General features: G+C 60.8%; 1 protein-coding gene and 1 long non-coding RNA gene across 3 annotated transcripts; one reads left to right on the forward strand and one right to left on the reverse strand.

The window, feature by feature from the left end:
- Positions 1-417: 417 nt before the first annotated feature.
- On the reverse strand, positions 418-12,593 carry SIX3 (SIX homeobox 3). 2 transcript variants are annotated; one of them, XM_066378357.1, is made up of 4 exons: positions 12,004-12,593; positions 3,646-4,459; positions 1,717-1,876; positions 418-1,357 (listed from the first exon to the last, which is right to left on the reverse strand). In XM_066378357.1, exons 1-4 carry the CDS (start codon positions 12,056-12,058, stop codon positions 1,268-1,270), a joined length of 1,119 nt encoding a protein of 372 aa, XP_066234454.1. In that variant the 5' UTR covers positions 12,059-12,593; the 3' UTR covers positions 418-1,267. The 2 variants fall into 2 exon arrangements, with proteins under 2 accessions (XP_066234454.1, XP_066234453.1); XM_066378356.1 differs by having other exon boundaries at positions 418-1,876.
- Positions 4,461-6,357, forward strand: LOC136400936 (uncharacterized). The gene is made up of 2 exons (XR_010750434.1): positions 4,461-4,843; positions 5,712-6,357. It is a non-coding gene; the product is annotated as an uncharacterized lncRNA (long non-coding RNA).
- Positions 12,594-13,080: the final 487 nt, after the last annotated feature.

Consider the following 13,080-nt stretch of genomic DNA (forward strand, 5'->3'; position numbering starts at 1 on the left):
CTAGGCTCTGGATTGATCCTTGAATTTAGCCACCTTGTGTGTTTCCCGTTTTAAAAGAGGGGCGGTCAACAGCAATCGAAAGACTAAAGACACCAAACACTCCTCCAGGGACCCACGAGGGCAGCCGCAGGCCACAGTTCCTGGGACCCGGGTTTGGCTGCGCGCTGAACAAACCCGCCAGAGCCTCCTCCCCAGGCGCCCTCTCAGCCTTTTCGCTCAGGATTTGGCTTTGGTTGTTTTCCAAAGGACCTGTTCCCATGTTCTCCCCTCCCTCCTCCGGGAGGGGGCCGGGGGGGCTCCAACCTAGCCTTAAAACCCTGCCCCAGCTCTGGCGGCACAGCTGAAGCGGAAGGCAGGCCCGCCCGCAGCGCCCCGGGCTTCGGCACCCAGGCGGACAGACACACCAGTCTCCAGGAGTGATAAGAAAATGGAGAATACTGTATTTGCTTTTAGAAAGTTTTTACATATAGATAACCGGGCAGTTAAGATAACAGTAAAAGCGCCCTACAGGGAGTGAGAGATCTCTCCAAAGCAGCTAGGAAATACTTGAAAGAGCTTTTGCATAAGAAGACTACGGTCTCACTCACCGCTTTCGCTAGCGACAGGGTCCCTTTTTCCACCCCAACCCGCCTAGCGCGCTTCAACCGCCAGGTCGAGGCCTGGAACGGGCGGGAGAGGAGCCCCCAGAGGAAAGGGACAGGTGAGCCGGGAGGGGGGCAGGGGGAAGAGAGAGAGAGACAGGGAGAGGAGAAAAAGCGATAGCATATACAGGCATTTTCTACACATATATTACAAACTGGGAAAATGACCGATCATTAAGATATACATAATTCATATAAAATTTTGAAATAAAAATAAAAATCTGTTACAGTCATAACTATTTTTTTTCCACATTTATAACCAGTACCCACACAGGCAGTGACAGAGTGGAGAGAAAAAGGTGCTTACGAAGAAAATGATTGTCTGCTGAACAAAAAACAGAAAATCGCATCTTGTTTGACCAGTATTTGGACTTTAAAACAGAGAGAAAGAAAGCGAGAGAGAGAGAGAGAGAGAGAGAGAGAGGAAAAAGAGAGAAAGAGCAACAAAAGGCGAGAAACATTTGCTATTTCCCTCTCCGGGAGTTCTTTCTTTTTAACCAATTCCGAACGGAGATGGCGGTTTTATTTTTTTTTTTTCCTCTTTTTGTCCCTTTTGCTTTTGTTGTCTTGTCATCGTGGTGGTGGTCGGTTTTTGTATAGTCGACTCTTTTTTTAATCGTTTTAAACTAGAGAGAATATTTTCCCAGATACAAATAAATCGTCATGCAGGTGGGGTGCCGGGTCCGTGGGAACCGAGAGGAGAGGCCGTGCTTGTCCTGGAAAGTATACAATTGTCACCTCTTTCATGTTTTCCGCCCACAACGTCAGCGTTTGGGACTGTCTGTCGCCATCGCGGTCCTTGGGGTGGCCGTGGTGGTAGGTGATGGTTGGGGGTTGTTGATGGTTTGAGTTAAATTTATTTTTCTTGGCTTTTTATATATTTTTGGCTGGGGTGGGAGTGTGTGTATACGTGTGTGTGTGTGTGATTGTGTATCCTGATAGTAGTTTGTTCTGGGGCCGGAGGAGGAAGAGGAGGAAGAGGAGGAGAAGGAGGTCGCGGAGGAGGGGTGAGAGCGGGAGGGGAGGAGGGCGGCCGCGGGTATCATACATCACATTCCGAGTCGCTGGAGGTTACCGAGAGGATGGAGGTGCCGGTGTCCGCGCGCTCCGTCAGGCTGGACACGCTGGTGGTGGGGCTGGCCGCCGTGGACGGGGACTCCGCCGACCCGTGCGTGGGGCAGCCGGGCTCGGCCAGCGAGCGCATGCCGCTCGGCCCGATGGCCTGGTGCTGGAGCCTGCGGGAGACAGAGAGCGCGACCGCCCTGACACGGAGGCCGCGCCACCCGGGTCCCCCAGGTCACCTCCCGGAGCCCTCGCCGCGCGCGGAGCCGGGCCTGCCGCCGCCTGTGCTGCGGGACCTCCCCCGCTCCGCGCCCTCCGCTACCGCCCCGGCTCCGCTCCCCGCGCTCGTCTCCTCCTCCCAGCCCCGGGCTGCTCCTTGAGCGCCGCAGAGCCTCCCCTGCGCGGGGCTGGGCTCCCGTCCGCCTTCCCCGGGCCTGCTGGGGCTCCCCAAGGCTTCCCAGACTGGGTCAGGCCCGGGGCAGAGGCCGAACCCCCCTCGCCGCCCGGGGAGGCCTGGGCGCGCGCAGCGAGGACGCCGAGCCCCGGAAGAGCACAGTCAGGGAGGGACAGCAAGGGGGTTTCTGCCTCCTCAGTCCTCTTCAAATGAGGTCGTCTGCCCAAAGAGCAGCCTGTCGCCGCTGAGGCTCCTGCCCCAGTTTCCCAAACACACTCCCCGGGCAGGACTGCCGGCGCTGCCCTCGGGCTCTCCGCAGAGCGCAGGAGCGGGGTAAGAGCACACGCGGAAGCTGGCGTCAAAAAAGTGAGGAAAGAGAAGGGAAAAAATGTAAAGGGGCCGGAAGTCAGGAGGGGACCGCAGAGCCGTCTCCGGCCGCCCCTTTCCCGGCCGAGCGGCGGCTGGGAACCTAGTGTCTCTGAGTCCTCCCTACACAGACGCCTTCCCTGGACCTGGGTGCTCCCCACATCGGGCGAAAACCTGGCTCCAAAGGCGGTGGGAGAGTGAAGGCTCAGGTGTGGGCCCTCCAAACCGGAGCAGCTAACACTCCGGACGCTCACACGCAGCCTCCAGCCGCTGCAGCTGTCAGCGCCGAGGCTGGGCGTCCTGCTCACACCAGGCCCAGCACCTGGCCCACCTGGGCAGGCGCACGGGTTCCTCCTTAGGGCTCTGGCCCAGCTTCTTACCTTCCCTTTTCTTCCCCCTTCTTTCTCCTCTCCCCGTCTTTCCTTCTAGTTGTTTTTCTCCCTACTTCCCTCAGGCCCAACTCTGCGGACTCGTCAGGCCCGGTACAACTTTGTGACGCTGGCCAACTTGCCAACAGCAAAGCTACTCCTGCCCACTCTCCAATTTAGTGGCCCGAGGGAATGCCCCTCGGCTGGGACAGGAGGGCGAACAGGCGCAGGGCCTCGCTGCGCACAGCCCGGCTCTCCTGCTCCTGGCCCAGCAACCCGCAGAGCTAGGAGGCCCGCTGTCTGGAGGCCGCCAGGCTTTCCTTTGTGATAGGAACCCCGGTTCAGTCTCCTCTCCCTGACATTTGTGGATCCCTCCCCCGCTTTGTACAACGCATGGAAATAAGAACCAGATGGCAAGGAGCACTTTTCTTCTTTCCTTCCCCCTCTCTGGGCTCCTCAGGAGCCCCGAACTTGGAACCGGGCTGAGGAGGCAGTGCAGGAGCAGCTCAGGACTAAGGCTCCCGTGAGCCGGGCCCAGGGCGGTGGGCACCTAAGATCTCACTCACAAACACTCCCCCCTGACCCTGACGAACACCCTTCTCAGGTAAAGCAGTCGGTAAGCCCACAGCGTCCGTCCCTCTTCCCCTCGCCAGGGCAAGCGCGAAACTTCCTCCAACTAGCCAGGGGGTCTCGGCCTCTCTGCAGCCCCGCAGCCGCTAGCACCCCGACTTGCCCACCCCTGCCCTCTTTGAACCCTTCTGCCCCTTGCCGGCTCCGGGAGGCGGTGACCAGGCCGCGGGTCCCCGACACTGACCTGTTTTTGGCCGCCGCTGCGCGGTCGCGCTGCCTCCGGTTCTTAAACCAGTTGCCTACTTGTGTGGGAGTGAGGCCGGTGGCCTGCGCCAGTTCGCGTTTCTTGCTCGGGTTGGGGTAGGGGTCCTGCAGGTACCACTCCCGCAGCAGGCTCCGAGTCCGTTCCTTGAAGCAATGCGTCTTCTGCTCGCCGTCCCAGATGGTGCGCGGCAGCGGGAACTTCTTGCGCACCCGGTACTTGTCCACCGGGCCGAGCGGGCGGCCGCGCAGCTTCTCGGCCTCCTGGTAGTGCGCCTCGAGCCACATGGCCTGCAGCTTGCCGTGAGACTCCTTGGTGAACTTGTGGTTCTCCAGGATGTGGTAGAGGTCGCGAAAGTTGCCGGTGTGGAAGGCGACCACGGCGCGCGCGCGCAGGATCGACTCGTGCTTGTTGATGGCCTCGCACGCCCCGGGGGCCACGGGCAGCGACCAGAGGAAGCGGCCCAGCCGCTCGATGTCGCCCGTCTCCTCCAGCGTCTCGCAGACGCTGGCCACCTGCTCCGGCGAGAAGTTGAGGGTGGGCAGCTGGAACATGGACAACTCTTCCGGGGGGGCCCTGGAGCCACCGCCGCCGCCTGCTCCGCCAGCACCGCCGCCTCCCGCAAGGTTCCCGCCGCCGCCGCCGCCTCCGCCTCCCGCGCTGCCGCCGCCTCCCGCACGGGTGCCGCCGCCGCTACTCGCCAGAAGTAGGGAGCGGTGGTGAGAATCCGCGAAGTTTGGCAACAAGAAGTGGGAGGAATAGAGGTCTAGGGGGGAGCGGAATACCATGGACTGACCTGAGAGGAGAGGAGAAAATTCAGGGAGAGGAAGAGCGAGGAGAGGAAGAGGAAGAGAGGGGCGCTGAGGACCAGGAGGAGGGAGAGGAGAGGGGGGAGGAGGAGGAGGAAAGGAGGGGGACGCAGGAGGAGGAGGAGGGGGAGGAGGAAGGGCGTAAGGGACACCCACACCCCACACACATCCACACACACACACACCCGCGCAGCCACATAGAGAGAGAGGAAGGAGAGCGGCCCGGCGCGCGCGCGCAGAGAGCGAACCCGAGACAGGGAGAGGGAGAGGGAGAGGAGGGCGAGAGCCAACCACCGCCGAGTCAAGATTCAGCGATTCCGCAGCAATCGCCCTAATGACAACAGCCTCATAATATCTCCCCTAAATCCACAGTGAGTGCAGCATTGAAACATTTTGTTTCGCTTTTCTATTGGTCTGTGGCGTGTCGTTGTGGCGTTGCCACGGCAACCACTGCCAATCACTGTCAGCCCTGCCAATCAATACCGAGAACGTAAGGACGGTTTTACCACTTAGCCAGAGTGGGAGGAGGAGGGGGAAAAGAGGGAGAAAGGGGAGAAAGAGAATTCTTTTTAATGTTCTCAACTCTTAATCTCGCCACGTCCCCCCACTTCTCTGTCTCTCTTTGCTTTTCTCGCTGTCTCTGAGTTCCTTTCTTCCCTCTTCCCCGGAGAAGTTGATACAGAAATTCAAAAAGCCATGGGCATTGAGTTGTTGAATGGGATGAGCAATTAAAGGGGAGGGAGGATTCTGTTGGGAGGTGAGAGGCTCCTCAGGCTGCAGGAAGGCCAAGGGCCAGCCCGAAAAGAGAGGCGGAGGGCCGGCCGAGCGGACAGGGTCTGCACAGGGTGTGCACGTTGGGCTGCCTCTTTCTGCCTATGTGAGCACTAACAGTGGCGAGGAAGAAAGAAGAGATGAGATCATGGGGCCCACCGCGAGCCGCCCCAGGTCCTGCGGGCTGCTGTGCCCCTGGATCTTGGATCTCGAATCTCGGGGGGCAACTGTTGCCTGGGAGCCCGAGCCCAGAAGCCAGGGTGCTGGAAGCCGCTCCTGCCTCCCCCTTCCTGATTATCGGCCACATTTACCCCAACTTCCTCTGCACTGGACCTGGTGTCTCTTTACTCAGCCCTCAGTCAAAGAACCTTGATTTCCTATATTGCCCTGAATTTTAAAATAGCAATAGAAATAACAGTACACTTCTTCCCATCTTAAAAAGCAACCTTCCTCTTTGTTTTCTCCTAGACTTCAGCTGTTTCCCCTAAAAGCTGCGGAGATGGTTCTCAAGCTGAGAAACCTGGGAGCCCTGGAGCCCTCGCCCACGGCTGCCACGGCTCACAGGAGCGCTAGGCCTGCCTGCCAACCCCAGAAGGACGCTCAGATTTTGGAGGCTGCCTCAAAGAAGTGGATAGGCCTGAATATTGCTTGTTTGCTCATATTGTAAAGAAAAAAAATTAATAAACTGTCGAATTTCTCTAAGAAAACAAACATCACAAGCCTAAAACAGACCACAAAAGGCTCATAGACTGGAGAGGGCCCTCTCTCCCCCTGGTCACTGTAGCCCCCAGACCGAGCATGACTATTTATTCTAAGGTATGTCGCTTTTAAGAAGATGTAATCAGCATCTTGAGCCGGGCCTCCCTTTGTGAAGCTTCTGTAACTATGGAAGTGTGATTTACGCAGATTTGTCGGGGTCAGAGACGTCTTTCCCTTGAGCACTGTGTATATTTAGACAGGACTCGGTTTGGTGTTTAAAAGTGTATATTTTGAATGAGTTCACACACAGTAGCCAACAATGCCCACATTGTCGACCTGTGTACGACGTGTATTGAAACGAAGCGTCCAGACTTCAACTAATCTGCCCTCAATAAAGCTGACATAATTATCCTAAGCTGCCTTTCCAGAAGAAAAATCATTGAGGAATTCAAAACTTTTTTTTTTTTTTTTTTTTAAGATCTTTTCTACATTCCAATGCAGATCTGGGAGCGAGGTGCCGCGTCCACAGCACTTTGGAGATCTCAATGAGGGAAGAGAGATTGAGAGAGAATTAAAAGGGGAAGCTAGCGTGCTTGGGGCTGTGAATGTGCCCTGAGGTCTGGCGCCCCTACGGCCTTGATTCGCAGAGCGCCAGGCCTCCCGGGCGGAGAGGCGCTGGCTGCCCCGGAGGCTCCGCACGCGGGAAGGCTCCGCACGGGGCGCGGGAAGGCTCCGCACGGGGCGCGAGAGCCTAGGCCGGCCCACCTAGCCCGAGGCAGCCGAGGGACGCTGGTGCTAAACCCGCGGACTGGGGCAGGAAAATACCCGCCCGAAGGGAAGCCCGGCCGAGACCCACTCGGGGTGACCTCTCCCCTCCGTGCGCCTTCCTCCCGGCCGTGGGTCCTTTTCTGCTCGGCTGCGAAGCTCTGGGCGGCCATTCACTGAGGGCCCAGAAAGAGCCCTAAGGTTGGGACACAAAAACAGACACTTCATCTTTTCTTCGCAACTCCTTTCTCTCCTAGGGGAAGGATTATAGGCGGAGGGCGGGAGGGGGAAGGGGCAGGAGGAGGAAGCGGGGGAGGCAGGAATGAAAAAGGGGAGGGGAGTGGGTATTGTGCCGCGTGTGGGGGGAGCATTCCTACGGGTGGGTTTCCGAATATTGTGTTCAACTTTCTGAAAGCAGCTCGTGACCCCGAAACTGCATCCCTTGGAGCCGAGGACCCAGGCGCCGGGCGGGCGGGCGGGCGAACCCAGCCAGTCCCCTCCCCGTCCCGCAACCCCCGCCTCCGGGTGGGGGCGACAGGGCCTCGCCCGCCGCTGCGTGGCCGGCCCCGGAGGGAAGCTGGGCAGGTGACACGGGCTCTATCGAAAGCGCTGAAATCGAAAACCTTCGCCACTCCAGGAGAATTGAGGCAAGTGGGGCTGGTCCTCAGCCGGGCGGCACCCCTACCCCGACCTCGACCGGGGCGCCTGCGGAGCCCGCTCACCGCTCCGTCCGGGCTGGGTGCCGCGGCTGGGAGCGCAGAGCCGGGCGCAGGGCGGCGGCAGGCGGCAGGGCGCAGCTTTGTGCTCCGGCCCAGGGCCCGGTGCGGCGGGGGACCCGCAGCCCGAGCTGTCAGAGCCGCCCGCGGAGCCCACCTTGCGGTCCGCCGCCGCCAGAGGCTCTCCGCCCCGGCCGGCCGCACCGCGCCCGCCGTCCGGAGCCCGTAAGTTTCGAGTCCTAAGAGCTGGGAGGAAGGCGGGGCTGTCGGTCCTCGGCCAGGAGGGATGGACTGGCCCCCGGCGGATCTGGGAGCGCAGACCCCGCAGGGTGTCGGGCTGGGAGTGCGGACCCGCCGACGGGAACGGGGCGGGTGGGGGCGGGGGCTGTGGGGACCCCGAGTTTCCTCTCCCGAACTCCTGGGCTCCGAGCGCTGGGGAGGGGCTAGAAGCAGGAGCTCGGGTTCCGGAGCCCAGGCCGCCTTCCCTGTGGCTCTGGCGCCCCGAGGAGCTGAGCGGCGAGACGGCCGGGGGAGGAACCTGGGAGACCCCTGGAGGGGGTGGCGCGTGGGGGGCGCCTGCACCCCGGCTCTCTCAGAGAGGGGGGGTCGGAGTGGCTAGTCAGCCCGAAGAGCCTCGAGGTCGCCCCTGCCGTCTGGCCGCTCAGACTCCGGGGTCATGGAGCCCAGCACAGGCCGAGGTCACAAAATTGCTAGCACCCTCCCTGCTCGATTCCAGTGCAGGCGGCAGAATGGGAAGCGCACAGGTGGGGCGAGAAGAAAGGGCGTTCGGGCAGGAGAGTCCTTCTCTGTCAGGACCCACTGGGCATGTATTTACCAATGTCAGCCCCACCCCCACATCCACAGCTCCGTCAGGAGAGGTTTGAGCCTGCCACCCTTTCCTGGTCTGAGGTTAACAGGAAGGCCTAGGGGTCTGCAAACCTCTGAGACAAGAGGCTCCGCGGTCTGGAGCAGCTGCGCCTCCTCGGGCTCGCTCAGCTCCTTAAGGCGGGTTTGTTCCGAGGGGCAACGCCCCTTCCGGCCCCCGGGGCGGCGGGAGGCGGGGGCTGGCCGGGTGGCCTGCGGTCTGGGTCTCCCCGCAAGCTGCCAACCGAGGTGCTCGGCGCGGCCGTGGAGGAGGGCGCAGAGGAGAGGAGCACTCGGGCAGGGAGGCCGCGAGCCTTTCAAAAATCCCGACTACTTTGCTTTGAATGAAAACAACAACAACAACAACAACTGCTCTCTCCCGCGCCGCCGCCCTCCGCCTAAGCCTCCGGGGACCCGCGCTCCAAGCAATTGTGGCCCGGGACCGTAAACACAGCTCAGTTGCCTCAACTTTCTCCGCATATAAAAGTTCCCGGCGTGCGGTGAAATTTGAATATTTGATCAGCCCTTTTGAGTGACCCTCATTAGCCTGGCGCCCTGCTAAGGCCCCACCACTGCAAGAAAGCTGCTGGGCCCGGCATTTGTATGCCTTGTTAGCGCCGCTTAATGAAGCCTCCCCGACGGCTCAAAGGCGGCCTCTGGGGCTGGCGGCGCGCACCTCGCGGCACCTCGCTCTGCCTAATGAGCCCACCGCCCGCGGAAGGCCCTCCTCCGCCCCCCACATCTTTAAATAAGAGGAGTTTGACTCTATCTTGAGCCGCTGCACTTTCCACTGTCAGGCCCAGGAGAGTGGGCACAAACCCAGCCCAACCCGGAGAGAGAGACGGGAGATACAGAGGACGGGAGTCTGGGAGTTGGATTTTCCGGCTCTAAATTGTAGACTAGGCAGTATACTGCTAATTTGTCCAAAAATAGCCAGTTTTGAACCAATTAGTCACCCCAGCTCCTTAAAGATGCATCTAGCCTAATACTGGGAAGCAGAGGGCAGATGCCCAGGAGAGGGTTGGATTTTCATCCTCCTTCCTCCCCAAGTTCCTTTAGTCTCCACCTCCCAGGAGGCCACCAATTTCTTCACAGGGACTCCCTTATGACAGCCAGAATTGGTGTGCTAGGGCTTGGATTTAAGAAGGGATGTGCACACTCACCTCTTCAAACCACCATTGCCTGTACCACACACAGACCCAAACACAGTCAAATGTTATGCCAGTTGGCACTAGGGAAGGCAAGGTACTACAGTCTACCAGCCTACTGTAGAAGAGAGCCCACCCCACAAGAGAGCCAAGCCCTCTCTGGTCTCTCCTGAATCATGCTTCCAGTCATCAGAAGGCCTGGAGGAAGTTCTCTGGGCGAGGACACCCTGTTCAGGACCAACTGACTGCTCAGTGAGACTGGAACTGAAAAGACCAGAGTGAGAAGAAGAGAGGGATCACTCTGGAGGAAAGGGGGCCAAAGCCACCCAGCACTTCCCCTTTATTCACGGGAGCAGGTGACCTGGTTGGCCAGCAAATACAAAGAACGCTATTAGAAGCTGTGCTACAGTCCTCTGACAAAGTAGACTTTCTTTCACCTCTGCCCCCTCTCTCCACCAATGCCATATTCCCTGGACAGTTGTCACTCAAGGTCTCCGTGCTCGCCCAGCTCTTGGACATTTAAGGGTTACTTTTGAGGGGATTAATGGTCTGAGCTTGGGAAGCTGCTGCTCTCAGAACCACACTCTGGGCCTCCTGGAGGTGCTCCACCTCCTACGCTCACAATCCCTTCTTAGACACACAGCAAGCTACCCAGGTTGGCAACCTTGGGACACCATTCCAGGGCAGTCACCTCTAGAAATGAGTGATACCCAACCAGCCCTAACTCTCTGCCCAAAGGCCTGGTGGACCCCTGGGATAGCAGAGCCTTCTGAGTCCATGTGGCCTGCTCCTCTTGGACCTTTTCCCCAGCTCAACCGACCTGCCCCGTCCCATTCACCATCTCACCACACCCTAATTCCAGCCCCAATTGCTTATCTTTAGGGATCATCTTTGTGCTGGGCAAGGGCTGTCGGGGCCTTGATTCACCCAAAGGGCAAAGGTAGGAGCGGGTAGCGAGGGGTGGATGCTGTTGGAGAGAAAGGGAACCTGAGGCACAGGATAAAATTCAGCTCTGTGGCCCCAAGGCCAGGCCTACCAACTGCTCAGGGGAGGAGGCGAGGGGAGGGGGCTCGCAGTCCGCGGGCAACGGTCGGGATATCGGCGTGGGGGGCTAGATCTAGAGGCGCAGGGAGGGAGGCGGAGGTCGGGGGAGCGTGCAGGGCGGGGGTGGGGGTGGGGGGGCGGCTCTTTAAGAGCCACACGGCTGGCAGGAGAAGCGCGCGGCCCGGTGCTGGTAGCGCATTGACCCGAAGGGGATTTAGAGGGAAGGGAGCGGCCCGGCACCGGGGGCTTTGTCCGGGGGCGACCAGAGAGGGCGAGGCCCAAGAATGAGGAGAGACCGCGTCATGAAAGGCCGCGCTGAGGCGGCGGCGCTGCTGCTCTTGACTTCTGAGCAGGGTTTAGAGAGCCTGCCCCGGCTTAAGCCGAACTGCCTGTGCCGGACCCTGACACCGAGTCCGCGAGCGCACAGCCCCGGCCTCGGAGCGGGGCGGGCGCGGGAGGAGAGGGGCACGGGGGCGGCCAGGGGCCTGGCCAAGTTACTCTTAGGTCCACCGCCGCCTGACCCTATCGCGGAGTTGCCAGCTTGACCGGCCACGCCGGCCAAGGCCAGAGAAAGAATTTTCTCTTTCCAACTTCGTCTTGTGGTTTTGTGTGTCCGCTTCTCCCAGCTCCGGAGGCTGACGACCCCGGAGGGAGCCTCAACAGGTGGCCGGGTAAGTCCATTTAATCATTCTAGCTACCTCGCCAGCCCCTCCCGAGCCCCCTGCCTCTGCCCTCCCAGTGTCTCCCCGGTCACCCCGAACTCCCCGTGTCCCTCGCGGGCAGAGGCGGGAGGAGGGCGTTTGGGGAGGGGAGTGAGAGCGGGGCCCGCGCCCTGGGCGCCCTCGGGCTCCCGGTTCCGGCCCAGGACCGCTGGCGGCCGCCCGCGCGAGACTCCAGCCGGAACCCGGGGTCCCGACCACCCTTCGCTCCGCGTGGGCCCTGGTGCCCCGAGGAGGGCGCGGAGAAGGCGGAGGAGCCTCGCTCGGGGAAGGGGGCGGGGGACGCCGAGGCGGCGGCCTTTGTCGGTTTCTAACCCCGCGTACACGCTCCTTTCTGAGAGGCCCGGGTCCCTCCCGGGAGCCCGCACGGGGCTGCACAATAGCCCGCAGGAGAGCGCGCAGGAGAGCGCGCGGCAGCTGGGAGCGCGGGAGGGTGGGGGAGGCGGCGGGCTCCGGAGGGAGGAGAGGGAGCAGAGAGAGGCGAAGGCAAGAAATCCGGGGCGCCTGAGCGAAAAGTCGAAAAACGTCCTCAGAGCGAGCGGAAAACAGGCGTGCGCGCTCGCGGGCTCACACCTCCTTTGTCACACACACTCTGACACACGCACTCACACCCGCCCCGCACAAGGAGCCCAGCACGGCGCGGGGTCGCGAGCCGCCGCACTCAAGCCGAACCCGAGTGGAGCGCCCCACGGCTCCAGTGGCCCGGCTGCCCAGAGCCCCTCCGCCCGGGGGCGCGGAAGCCCCGACAACTCCGGGGGGGGGGCGGTGCTGGGAGGGCCCGGGGCCGGGGCACCGAGGGTCTTACCTGCGGCAAGGTAAGGGAGGCCGGGAGCAGGAGGCAGCGGCGGATAAATATTCATTAGGAAGTGTGTCTCCTTTTAAACCGCGCGGTGCGTGCTCTCGCTCCTATCTCTCTTTCCCTTCCTCCCTCCCTCTGTCCTCTTGCGAGGCTCTCTCCCCCTCTCTCTGAGTTCCCCCGCACACACCCCTCCCCACTTTCCTGCGAACCGCCGGGTGGACTCCCGTCTAGCTAACCTGTTGGCAAGCCAGAGCCGCGGACGGAGCCTCCCCAGCTTTTTGTCTTCGTTCTAGGGGCACGCGTTCCCCAGCCGCCCTCTCTCCGGGTACCCAGCCCCTCACCCCCTCCTAAATTACTACATCATTAGCTTTATTTTCCGGTGTGTGTGTGGGCGGGGGGGTAACGGCACAGCCTGGCCTGCCTCCCCAAGGCGGGCCCAAAGCTGCTGCTACCCGAGGCTGCCCCAACTCCATCCCCACCCCATGTTTCCACCCCACATCCCCGCCAGTCTTGTTTCTTTTTCCTCCTCTCTCCACCTTCATCTCCATCCTGCACTAACCCAACTCCACCATCCCTCTTTCCGTCGCAGCCAGTCCGAACCCCCGGATGGGTCTGCAGTGAGATGAGAGGTTTGCAGGTACAGCGCACCGAGCTGGAGACTTCCTCGTGCCTGGGCGGAGGGTAGCTCTTCGAGTCCCCCTTTCACACGTAGGTTTTCTATCTTCACTCTTACTGGGCACCTGGGCAGCTTGGGCTCGTGATCAGAACACTGGGGCACACATCAAGGGCCTCACCCCGCCAGGCCTCAGGGAGCCCCCGGGCCTTGGCCCCTTGGCCAGGCTGTATGGAGGGTGGGGGAGAAATGGCCTCACTTTGTGCGAACGAACAGGAGAGACAGACCGACACACCGACGGACTGATAATGGCCTTCTACGTACAAACTGACCTGAAGTTAGCCTCAAGTCCACATCTTTCTCACGCTTTTGAGAAGACATATCTACAGGATTCCAGGAACTCACAAGTCTCCTCCGAGAACTGTTTCCAGACGCACGCGAGCACACGCACACCCCCATGCCCACTCCCG

This window comes from Saccopteryx leptura, chromosome 3 (assembly GCF_036850995.1).
Source record: "Saccopteryx leptura isolate mSacLep1 chromosome 3, mSacLep1_pri_phased_curated, whole genome shotgun sequence".
Taxonomy (NCBI): Eukaryota; Metazoa; Chordata; class Mammalia; order Chiroptera; family Emballonuridae; genus Saccopteryx; species Saccopteryx leptura.

Excerpts from the sequence above, each read along its gene's own strand:
- SIX3 (XM_066378357.1), bottom strand. The coding sequence starts at position 12,058 with ATGAATATTTATCCGCCGCTGCCTCCTGCTCCCGGCCTCCCTTACCTT. Across the intron at positions 4,460-12,003 it reads CCTCCCTTACCTTGCCGCAG|GTCAGTCCATGGTATTCCGC; the intron begins GTAAGACCCTCG and ends CTCTCCTCTCAG. Across the intron at positions 1,877-3,645 it reads GCAGCGGCGGCCAAAAACAG|GCTCCAGCACCAGGCCATCG; the intron begins GTCAGTGTCGGG and ends TGTCTCCCGCAG.